The 12,592-nt window shown below is 43.8% G+C and overlaps 2 protein-coding genes across 2 annotated transcripts in view; one reads left to right on the top strand and one right to left on the bottom strand.

Moving 5' to 3' along the window:
• The window catches only part of LOC149087628 (integrin alpha-PS1-like), a 153,362-nt gene that overhangs the window by 51,943 nt on the left and 88,827 nt on the right, over positions 1 to 12,592 (top strand). The gene's annotated exons all lie outside the window — the stretch shown is intronic.
• On the bottom strand, positions 1,018 to 12,250 carry LOC149087632 (uncharacterized). The gene is made up of 2 exons (XM_089231543.1): positions 11,970 to 12,250; positions 1,018 to 4,971 (listed from the first exon to the last, which is right to left on the bottom strand). Exons 1-2 carry the CDS (start codon positions 12,195 to 12,197, stop codon positions 1,222 to 1,224), a joined length of 3,978 nt encoding a protein of 1,325 aa, XP_089087669.1. The 5' UTR covers positions 12,198 to 12,250; the 3' UTR covers positions 1,018 to 1,221.

Below are 12,592 nucleotides of genomic sequence, written 5' to 3'. Positions count from 1 at the left end.
TTTAAATAAATACAAGTTTATGATTTATGAAATAATAATAAATTTAATATTTTTGAACTCATTTTGTAAACGCGACAATTCATTCGAAATAATTTCGAATATTTTCTTAAATATGCAGATAACTACAGTTATACGATTGATAAATACAGTGCATTATACATAAAAAACAGAAACAAGAACATAATTCATGTAGTTTATAAGCGAAACTATAAAAGTAAAGTTATTTATCATGTTTGAAATGATTATATATTTAATATTTTTTGAGTAGTCAAAAATTTAATATTTTTGAAAAAAATCATAAATATTTGATTAGAAATAGTTTGAAAAATATACATAAAACCCGCAATCATGCAATAGTAGGGTGATTTTAGCGGTTTTGGTGCACAATAGGACTGCGCATTTGCTGCGCATCAAACAATAGGGCTCCCCACTTGCTGCGCATCAAACAATAGGGCTCCCCACTTGCTGCGCATCAAACAAATGGGTGCTTCGCACTTGTTGAGGCTCGCTAGATGGCGCTTCCTATGACGTCATTCCTAAATTATCGTTCTTGCCTATGATGTCATTCCCAAATTATCGTTTTTCAGGGGGGTCATTCCTAAATTAAACTTTATTTCCCAAGTGATGATTTTTTTCAGGGAACATTCCTAAATTAAACTTTTGAATTCATTTTCTGACTTAGAAAAAATTTGCTCCTAAATTAAACTTTATTTCCTGACTTGTTTTTTTTTTTTTTGGAGGGATGCTCCTAAATTTTTTTTTTCCATCCCAAGTGATGAGATTATTTCAAAGAGGGGTCATTCCTAAATTAATCTTTTCTTCCACAAATTATTGTTTTTTTACTGACTTAGTTATTTTTCTAATGATTTTTTTTTTTCATTCCTAAATTAAACTTTTTTTTTCACATATCAAGCTGTAAAATAAAATTCCCTCAAAAAGAAATGTTATTGACTTTTCATCATACTCAAGCTGAAAAAAAAAAATCACACGTAACTCAATTAATGACAGAAGCATTGATGATAAAGAAAATTAAATTTTAATGATACACAAAATAAATGAGAAAAAATATATATACAAGAATAAATGGAAAAAATATATATACAAAATAAATGGAAAAAAATATATACAAAATAAATGGAAAAAAATATATACAAAATAAATGGAAAAATATGTTAAAATAAATGGGAAAAAATATGTACATCAGTGTCCATGTAGCACTGTTCATCGAATGGCATAGTGGCCATACGCATATGTTTTAATGCCATCACCGAGAATATAGCGTTTATCGTCGCGAGGGCACAGCGACGTTTTGCGGAGGGCGACCGTTTGAAGTTTGTGGTTACTGGAGGAGATTTTTAGCATGGTGTTTTTGATCGAGGAGTTGTTGCGGAGGCAAGCCAGATAATCTTGATGTTTTAGTTGTTTTTTAACAACCGCACGAACGACCCCTTTGGCGGTCTTTTTCTCCGCGACTGCTGTGACCATGCTGTACATTTTTGATCTTAATCCGACGAATTCCACAACGGGTTCGCCGCCGTTCTCGTCCTTCATGACGCCCACCACTTTTTTATTCTGCAGGCTAAACAGAGGATGATCACCGGGATAGTTTGACGTGTCGAATCTGTGGAGCTCCTCCCTCATGTCTTTGTAAATGTCACCGGTTTTTATCTCGTAGAGGAATGAATCTGTGTCTGTGAACAAAACTTCCACACCGGGTCCGTACTTTTTCTTCATAAAATTATAATGGAAGTCCGCCATCAAGTGTTTGGACAGGTCCAAAATCGTGACACCGGTATATATGGGCCTGTCCAGATGGATTTTCGTCTTCAACATCTTGATGACGGCTAACTCACCGGTGATTATCCTGAAGCATTCGAATGCCGGGGATGATATTAGCTTCCTCAAGCTCTTCTGATTGTTGGCGAGACGGATGTCGACGTGCTTCCTCAAATTTTCTAGCGATTTCCCGTACACAGCGTTATTGAGGAGCTTATAGAAGTCCTTTTCGAATTCGCACCGGGCATTTTTCCTCTTTTCGGTGTTGAACGCTATGTACGGGCGTATCCAAGGCTCTTGTGTGAATTCGACTGCACGCCGAACACCCGTCAGCTTCATCCCCAGCGACGTGTATAACTTCAGGCACCGGTAATGGATGACGTAGGAAGTTTTGTTCATCAGATTTGGTGAGAGCTTTTTGGATGGTTTATCACCGGGTCTTCTGATGAATGGAGAGAGCATGTCACCAGTAATTTCAATGTTTTCTGCCGCCAAGGGGAAACAATTGTGCTCGTCGTGCAACTTCACCGGGTATTCCATGTCCACTTCTAAAATATACCCCTTGACGGCGTTGTCATCGATGTTGAGAAAATCGATGCTCTCAAGTTCACTGGGGGACAACCATCTAAAGTCTCTCACCGGGAGGGGCTCCATCATACACTTTCCGTATAAGTTGTTCACATCATAGTACATGATATATGATGTAGGTTCACTGGGGTTATAACCGGGTATTAACGGGTTGTTGGCTCGCGCATACCGCTTGGAGATCACTGAGACCCCACCTCGGATACCTTTCTCCATGAAGAGATGCATGTCCGGATCGTTGATCAATTCGAGCTTGACACCGGTCATTCGCAGACATGCGTTCCAGGCCAATCCCGGGGATGTGAACGTATGCACCGGGTCGATCTTGTAGTTTTCTTCGCAGAGTTTTCTAAAACTCTCGAACACATCCCCGAGAAGCAGCACGTCAGTCTTCACGTAGAGGTTGTGGTAATCACCGAGGTTGGAACACCGGAATTCTCTCCAAACGGTATGCGCATATGTATACTCGTCACTGGTTATATGTTGATCCCCCAGAGAGGTGTAAAAGGCCTCTCGTGGGGGCAGCACCGGATCTTCGAACTTCTCAAACGAGTCAACGTACTCGTACGGATAACATCCTTTACGTTGAAGAAGATGACTCGTAGCTCCAAAACATTTCTTCATGTTGTTGAAGTCACCGGGGTTCATCGCTTGCACGAGCGAATCCAACGACGCCGCCAAGAACTGGTTGGAATCCAGGAATCGCAGGCGACCGAGAGAAAAGGAGATAAATTTCTCCATATTCCTCCCGATCACCTGGATCCTGCGATCGGGGTACCGGGAAAGTCCTTGCATCAGGAAATGAGCGTCGTAGTTTTGTAAATTGTGAAATATAACCGGGATGTGACGTCTTAACCTGAGCTGGAGATTGCACTTCTGATGCAGCGCCGCTCTAAAACCACCGGTGATGTGACAGTGGTCACGAACCCTGTCGTCACCGAGTGGGCGGTCGCACACCATACAAGTGGTCGCATTCCCGAATCTCTCTTCATCTTCAGCTGTCATCTGCAGAGGCACCGGGTTGTCGAGCTTGCCCATAACCACTCGTTCTTCTTCGACGAGACACCGGAAGAAGACGTCCACGCAATCTTCACCCCTGTACACTGTGGGCTCTTTCACGTATACACCATCGGGCCCCACGACCGTATACGCGAATCCACAGGGGCGGTGAAGGCTCTTCTGGGTTGTGCTAGAGAGAGACGGGTTCGGCTTACAGCTGTCCACCTTCTCCAAGATCGCCTCAAAGTCCGCATATATGACGTATGGAACGTGCAGCTGGTAATGGTTGTTCTTGAAGAACATCACGTTGTCGTCTACACCGGGATACGTCACTCGTTGCAGACCGTGTGTCTGGCAAAGTGGTTCGTGCGCATTCAGCTGCTCGAGGGAGGAGAAGCGTTGCAAGCAATAATTGCAAAAGTGGGATGCACCTTCATACTTGGTCGTGTAGGAAAGCAAACGAGACATGTTTTGGATGAGGCAGTAGTGCGACGTTGTCTCGTTGCTGATGAACAAGAGGTTGATTGGTGTACCAGACACCACCTCACTAATCCTGAGAGGAAAGACTTCTCCCCCCTCCAACCCAAAGACGTTAATGCGCACTGAATTCGCAGCTTCGAACCGTGGGATTTGTTTAAGTGTCACCGGGTATACTAATTCACTGGTATTCAATTCATTCTCATACTGAATATAGTTGAACACCCTTTCGGGGTTTTGCTTCACCGGGTGTAGGGCAGCCAACACACACCAGAGAAAGCATTTCTCATCATCGTTCTTTACATTTACCACTGCTCTTCTGCTGGCTACCCCCTTTGGCAGCGGAATATAAGTGGCGGCCGCTAGTGGTTGGTATTGCGCCGTGTTTAGCTCAAGCAAGAGCACGCGCTCGAGCACCCAACCACTTCCGCTGCCTTCAAAATCCTCTGTCGCCTGCTTTACCTTTACGAAGGCTATTTGTAGGTGCTCTTCTATCTGGTCGGCGGTTAAAGTGGTGAGCATTTTACTTCGAAGATACCCGTTGCAGAACTCGTCCTCGCCGTCACTTCCTTTCCTGGAAAAAACAGCAGTCGCGACGATGTTCCATTTAAGGGACCTGTGGGTGGTCATGTCCTCCCTCAACAGCCGCGTCAACTCCTCTCTCACGCTGTCGAGGAAGGTGGTCATATCCATTTCGGTGTCTGGGGTGGGGATCAATTCGTGCGTCGACAACATGTCGAGTGCGCGCCTGACTTGCCCTCCTCCTCCTAGCTGTGCTCCTCCTTGGGGTGCTCCAAGCTGCTGCTGTGCCCCATGGCTCGGTGATGGCCGCTGTGGTGGTGCTCCTCCTTGCGCCCACTGTGGGGACGCATCATGCTGGGGTGGTCCTGCTCGGTGATGGCTCGGTGATGGCCTCTGTGGTGGTGCTCCTTGTGCCCACTGTGGGGGCACACCATGCTGGGGTGGCGCACCATGCCCCATGGCACGCTGGTGGCGCATCAAATCGCTCTTGCGGTGAAACGCTGCATCGCACACCAAACACTTGTGGCGACGCTCGCCATGCGTTAGCCTGTGCTGATTCAGATTCCTACGCAAGGAAAACTCCTTGCCGCACGTCTCGCATAGGTGTCGCTCCTGAAAAACAAATAAAAAGGGAATGTAGGACACGTAAGTCTAACACAAGCAATGGATGAGAGGTATAGAAACCCACGTCTTCCCGCTAGTTTCGGTGGCGTATCCGCCCTCAAGCGCGTGCTCAAGTCATCAAAGAAAAAAGAAATCAGAGATTGGTTGGCTGGCGAGAGAGCGTACACGTTACACAGATCCATTAAAAAAGTGTTTCCCCGCAACAAAACAATAGTGGCCGGTCTAAACAGTCAATTTCAAATCGACTTGGTGGACATGCGTAATCTAGCAATTCACAACGATGGTTACAACTATCTTTTAACGTGCATCGACGTCTTTTCCAAGTACGGTTTCGTCGTGCCTCTCAAAAGGAAAACCGGTGACAGCGTGGCCAAAGCTTTAGAAAGCATCTTTCAACAACGTCAACCAGTGGCGCTACAGAGCGATAAGGGGCGCGAATTTATAGCGTCACCAGTCCAGCGCTACCTCAAGCGTCAAGGTGTAAAGTTTTTCACTACGGAGAACGAACAGATAAAGGCCAGCGTGGTGGAAAGATGGAACAGGTCTCTCAGAAACTGGATGTACAAGTACTTCACTGCCAAGAACACGTATCGCTACATCGACATGATCGAAGACCTCGTGTGGAGTTACAATCACAGGTATCACAGGTCTATAAAAATGAGGCCCGTGGACGTGAACCCCGGAAACGAGCCGGAGGTGTGGAACAATCTCTATGGGGATACACCCAAGAAACAAGATTGCAAGTTTAAAGTGGGTGATCACGTGCGCATCACAAGATCAAAACACACCTTCGAGAGGGGGTACGATTCTAATTTCACCGAAGAGATATTCGTGGTGACCGAGTGCGTGAAAAGGGAAATTCCCGTTTACAAGCTCGAGGACCTGATGGGGGAAGAAATCAAGGGCACATTCTACGCTGAAGAGATGGTAGGTGTAAAGATGGGAGAAAAATTTCCGATTGAAAAAGTTTTAAAGAAGAGGAGAAGAAAAGGAATTATTCAATACCTCGTGAAATTTCGGGGGTATCCGAAAAAATTCAACGCGTGGGTGGTCCTATAAAAACCCGGAAACAGTGCGCGCATCTGTCATTTCAGAGATGGCTTCTTTCTATCTCACTCTACCCAGCGATGCTTCCAGAGACTTTTTTCCCGACAACACGCTCTCGAGTTTCGTGGTTAAACTTCCAAACACCCTGGAATTCGAATCCGAGATGGAAGTCGCACTGTCGGAGATAATTTATCCCCATTCATTCCACAACATCACTCAAGAGACAAACACTTTCGAATTCGATGTCGGAAACAAGATAATGAAGACCGGTCGCATAGCCCCGGGTTTCTACGAGACGACCCCCGAACTGATCAAAGCCATATCCACTCAAAATTTTCAAGACAAGATTGGTGTGACGTACAATAAAATCACGAAAAAAGTTAAGGTGAACCTCAAGAAAGACACCAAGCTCAGTCTCAGACACGGTATAGCCGAAAACCTGGGTTTCGAACCCGGCCTGATAGAGGGTCCGACCATAGTCGAGGGTCCTTTCACAGCCGATCCTAAATTAGACTTTCATCTCTTGTACGTGTACTGCAACCTGGTCGAACCTCAGGTCGTGGGTAACACCTACGCCCCGCTACTGAGAATCGTGAAAACTAGCGGTCAGGACGGGGATATCGTCAGCGTGTCTTTCGAACGCGCCCATTACGTGCCGCTGGCCAGAAAGAGTTTCGACATCGTTCACATGTATTTAAGGACGCACATGGGCAAGTTTTTCACATTTCAACGTGGAAAGGTGATAGTGAAACTACACTTTAGACTGCGACATGCATTATAAACCGTACCGGAGCTGTGCCCACAGCATCAACGATTATTATCTCGCTCAGGCTGGAAACGGACTCGGATATTATCAGGGTAGCGCTCTGCAAAGAGGTTATGGCCTCGGATCTATATTCAGCTCTCTCTTCAGATCGGCCGTGCCCCTGTTGAAACGCGGTGCCAAGGCAGTCGGTTCTCAACTGTTGCGCTCTGGTGTGGATTTCGCCAACGACATCGTTCAAGGAAAAGACGCAAAGATCGCAGCTCGCGATCGTGCCAAGGAAGCCGGAAGGTCTCTCACGGATAAGGGGGCCAATAAAATCAAATCCATGCTCGGAGGAAAGAATAAAAGGAAGAGACTCGTCAAGAAAACCGTCAGTAAGAAGAGAGCTAGAAAGCTGTCGACATCCGATATATTCAGCGATGGCTTTAATCCACGAAAATTCTCATGAATGTTTGAAAAGCGAAGCCGATCTGTTCACGGTGCCACCCACGGAAACCTCTATAGAATCAGCCGAATGGGTCCAGTACCATCCCATATCTCAAGTGCGTGATTCGGGGGCCCCCATCGAATTTCACGTGGCCGGTAGTGCCGAAGAATACATAGACCTTTCTGCCACTCAGCTGTATGTCAGAGTAAAGGTGACAAAACCAGAAACCGCCGAAGCCGTATCGACGGCGAATAATTTCTTGCATACCCTTTTCTCTCAGATTGACGTCACGTTGAATGGAAGAACGCTCACAAACTCATCACACACTTATCCGTATCGAGCTTACCTGGAAACACTGCTTAACTACGGATCGGATGCAAAGAGAGGACCCCTGACAGCCGAGGGCTACTACAAGGACACTGCAGGTCACATGTCTGACCTCACCAAGAACGAAGGGGCCAAGAAGAGAGCTAAACTCGCGGAAAATTCTTTTGAAATGATGGGCGTGCCTCACGTCGACATATTCTATCAACCGAAGCTGATGCTCTCTCTCGTGGACTTGAAGATGAGACTGGTTCGATCGAAACCCGAGTTCTTTCTGATCACTGCTGCTCAGGGTTGCGACGTGGTTATCGAGCAAGCGAGTATTTTTGTGCGTAAAGTAAGAATGAATCCTGCTGTGGCTGTAGCGCATGCCATGGCGCTCGAGAAAACAACAGCCAAATATTGCATTAACCGCGTGATATGCAAGGTCTATTCGATATCCATGGGAAGCATGAGTTTCGTGCAAGATAACGTATTTCTGGGTGTCATGCCTAAGCGATTGGTTATGGGCATGGTGGACACGGAAGCATTCAACGGAACGTTCGGTTTGAACCCCTTCGACTTCAAGCACAACAACGTCAACTTTGTTTCTGTTTCTATCGATGGAAGACCCGTCCCCCACACGTCGCTACAACCAGACTTTAGGAACAGACACGTCATCAGAGCCTACAACACACTCTTCGTGGGCACCGGAAGGCCCGGAGAAGATAAAGGATGTGACGTGAGCAGAGAAGAATATGAAGCCGGCGGTTACAGCCTCTTCGCCTTCAACCTGATACCCGACATGAGTGACTGCGGACACGTGCACCTACAAAAGCAGGGTAATCTGCGAGTGGAACTCAAGTTTTCCTCAGCCTTGACCAAGACCGTGTCGGTTATCATATTTGCCGAATTCGAATCGTTGGTGGAAATAACAAAGTCCAGAAGCGTCTTGTGTGACTTTGCGGGATGAACACTAAACAGATAGAGCACGCCCTCTCGACACACCCCCACACTCGAAAGGCTTTCCTAGGTGTTTTTGCGAGTGACAATTTACCCGAAAATGTGATCGCTTATCCCGCTGCACTGGTTGTGAACACGGACAGAGAGAATGAACCCGGAACGCACTGGTTGGCTATTTACATCGAAAACGAAGCGAGAGCTGATTTCTTCGACTCTTACGGGAACCCGCCCACCTATTTCAAGAAGGGACACATAAACAGATTTCTACGACGCTACTCGCGCGTCGACTATAATGACGTCATGTTACAATCAGATAAGACAACCGTGTGCGGTCACTATGTGATTTTTTTTATCTATTCTCGATGTATCGGCAAAAGTATGAATAATATTGTATCGCGTTTTAATATGCAAAACGATATGCGCGTAGCAAGCTTTGTAAAGAAAAATTTTTCTGTTAAATAAAAGAGAAAAAAAATTCATTCATTTGTCATTTACTATGGAACCTTTCAAGCTGACACATCCGAGCACCGTGCTCATTGCCGGACCCACCGGTTCGGGAAAAACATATTTTCTCAGAGAACTATTAAAACACAGAAACGAAATGTTTCGAGAGCCTCGTCCGAAACGAGTTATATGGTTTTACGGCGAATATCAGACTTTGTTCGAAGATATGGAAGACTACGTTGAGTTTCGAGAGGGGAGCAATTTCGAAAGCGTGGAAGAAGACAGCTTGGTGATTTTAGATGACCTCATGAACGAGCTATCGGGCGAGAAAAAATTAGCAAACCTTTTCACAAAGTACAGTCACCACAGAAAATTGACCGTGATTTTCATAGTGCAGAACGTGTTTCACCAGGGGCGGGAAATGAGAAACGTTTCTCTGAACGCGCAATATATGTTTCTATTCAAAAATAGAAGAGATGTCAGTCAGGTGACCCACCTGGGACGTCAGCTGTTTCCCAATAAAATCAAATTTTTCAACGAGGTGTTCGAGGATAGCACGAAAAAACCGTATTCGTATTTAATGGTTGATTTACGACCCGAGACGGAGGAGGAAATGCGCCTGCGCACTAACGTGTTACCTGGGCAGACGCAATATATCTATAAACCCAGGAAATGAAACTTTCCATTTTCGAACATGACGGCTGTGATAGAGGTCGAGGGTTTCCAGCTGTCGGATAGAACATTCATAATCAAGGAGTTGGCGTGGTGTTTCATGCATTCGAGAGAAAATTTTCACTATGTATATAAACCGCCCAAAAAGTTTTCGGAATTATCTCCTAGAGATAGACACCAATGTCTCTACGTCACCAACAACATACACGAAATATCGTGGTCGGCGGGTGATGTACCTTTTGAAATGCTGGAGCAACATTTGCAGCGATTATCAAAAGTCGTATTGTATACGAAAGGCCACGACAAGTGTCGGATGCTACTGCAGCAGTACGGGTTAAAAGTTTATAATCTAGATGCGATTCTCTGCCCCAACATTGTGGACTTGCCAGAAGTGAGCGCGAACTGTTTTCTCCACGAAAACATGATAAAGCACTGCGCGCTGAAGAAGGCTATAGCATATAGCATATGGTTGGAATAAAAACATCGTTATTTTAAAGTATGGCATTGGAGAAGCAACAAGTGCTTCGTCTACTCTCTGCCTGTCCGAGGAATAAACGTAAGGATTTGTTGAAGAAATTACCGAAATCAGCATTAAAGACAGTCTGCGAGTGCTCACTCAATATTTTGAAGGGTGTCATACCGTTATCCTCAAAACAGAAAAATAAACTGAAAAGGCACAGAAATACACTTCGCAAACTCGCCTGCAAAAAGACGCCGCTATACGAGAAAAAGCGCGTGCTGATTCAGAAAGGAGGTTTCTTGTTCCAGTTAATCCCTGCCGCTATACAAACCCTCGCCACTTTGTTCACGAGATAATGGAGCACGCACAGAAATTCGCTCTGGTTCCAGAACAATTGTTATCGCGTCATGTGACCACAAAAGAGCAGCTTTCTGAGTTGGACAACGAGATGTTGAAAATACTGCGAAGCAAGGAGCCCGAAGCTATAAAAATTAAACTCTATCAGAATCTGCTGAACAAGAGAATCAACGTAGCCGAGAATAATCCACCGAAAATTCAAGAAGAGAAGAAAGTTGACGAATTACCAATAGCTCTGATTTCTATCCCGAAATCGCAAAGAGGGCACTCAGAAAAAATTATCACGCATATAAATAAGCATCCGAACATATTAAAAATTAATTCTAACGGCTCGATCGTTTATAAGAGCAGGCTCGTCAAAGGAAGCGACATTCGCGATTTGATATCAAGTGTGGTCGGTCGGAGAAAATCACCCGTGGTGGGTCAAGAAATTTTCCTGAAAGCGCTAGAAGAAACCGGAGCTCCGAGAGATTATATAAAAAACCCATTTTTGAAACATATTTGGTTAGAGCTTTGAAATGCCAACAACAGTGGAAGCCGTGATCTACGATCAAAACAATAGAAAGCAGGGTATCGCATGGAAAACGGATGTACCGTCATTCGATTTACCGAGCTGCTGGTCCTACGAATTGGAGAGTAATGGAGAACTGATAAGACACAAGAGAATGTTCGCCATATTCACGATACTGATTGTTATATTATTTACTCTTATAGCAACAACATATAAAAATCAAATGGACTTTGAAAGATGTAATTCCTCTCTTCCGCTGGGAGGAAATATTTTTCTCACGTATTGTAATAAAACCTACGATATACGCTATTTTAGCGGAAATGCGCCCACTACGAAAGCCGTTAATCTCACCAGTGCGCAAATGTATAAATTGATTCACGAGTCTGCTGATGTACAATTGAATAAAAAAATTTCTATTTGAATTCTTGTGTCGTTTTGAAATTGTTTCGCGACATGAAATTCCCAGATGTTTCGCAGCTCTACCATTAAATAAAGTTTAAATACCTTACATGAAATAAATTTAACTTGAAATAAATTTACGCCTGAGAAATTGTTTCGCGACATGAAATACAACTGAATAATTTTTTTTTCGATGAATGAAAATTTAACTCGCGACATAAATAAATTTGATTTGAAATTAAATTTAACTCGGAATAAAATTTAACTTGTAATGAAATTCCCAGATGTTTCGCAGCTCTACCATTAAATAAAGTTTAAATACCTTACATGAAATAAATTTAACTTGAAATAAATTTACGCCTGAGAAATTGTTTCGCGACATGAAATACAACTGAATAATTTTTTTTTCGATGAATGAAAATTTAACTCGCGACATAAATAAATTTGATTTGAAATTAAATTTAACTCGAAATAAAATTTAACTTGTAATGAAATTCCCAGATGTTTCGCAGCTCTACCATTAAATAAATGAGTTTAAATACCTTACATGAAATAAATTCAACTCGAAATAAAATTTACTCCTGAAAATTAATTTGGAATAAAATTTAACGCGCGATAATTTAAAAAAACAACTAACCTCTTTCTTCTTCTTCTCTGACGGAGCATATCCACTTGGTCCAGCTTCTACTGGCGCAGGACGCTTCAGGCATTGCTGGATGAAATTCTCCTCATCCTCAATCATTAATTTTATATCGCGATCACTAACTAAATCCTCGTTGAGACATTCATTGACGAAATTATCGTCATTTTCCAACAATCTAACTAATTCTTCTTTACTTATACCGAAATCGATAAAACTAGCCATTGCGCGAACGTACGAAGCGAAAGCTAAAAAACTTGATGCTGTCTGGACAAAACTCAAAAACGAAGTGAGAGGATCTGCAAAGAAGATGATACTTTTAATGAGATAAAGGGTTAGGAAGCGATAACGAGTCTCGTGTGCTATGCGTCATTACTCGGGCAGACAGTACTCATATAGTTATCAGTGTCGCGTGCAGAATAATCGAAGCAACGCGAGTGATGCATACTCACGTCAATATCATTATCAGTGATTTATGTAACATTGGATAGTGTATCGTTAGATATTGGTACTGTATCAGTGATGCATGCTCACATGAATATATTGTATCAGTGATTCACGTGAATGAGATAGTGATGCTACTCACATCATTATCAGTGATTCATGTAACATTGGATAGT

The sequence above is a fragment of the Pholcus phalangioides genome, unplaced genomic scaffold, assembly GCF_987345545.1.
Source record: "Pholcus phalangioides strain wild (caught in Gottingen) unplaced genomic scaffold, Ppha-v1.0 ptg000004l_1, whole genome shotgun sequence".
NCBI classification, from domain to species: Eukaryota; Metazoa; Arthropoda; class Arachnida; order Araneae; family Pholcidae; genus Pholcus; species Pholcus phalangioides.
This window is presented reverse-complemented; position numbering and strand designations above follow the sequence as displayed.

Excerpts from the sequence above, each read along its gene's own strand:
- LOC149087632 (XM_089231543.1), bottom strand. The coding sequence starts at position 12,197 with ATGGCTAGTTTTATCGATTTCGGTATAAGTAAAGAAGAATTAGTTAGA. Across the intron at positions 4,972-11,969 it reads CAGAGAAGAAGAAGAAAGAG|GAGCGACACCTATGCGAGAC; the intron begins GTTAGTTGTTTT and ends TTTGTTTTTCAG.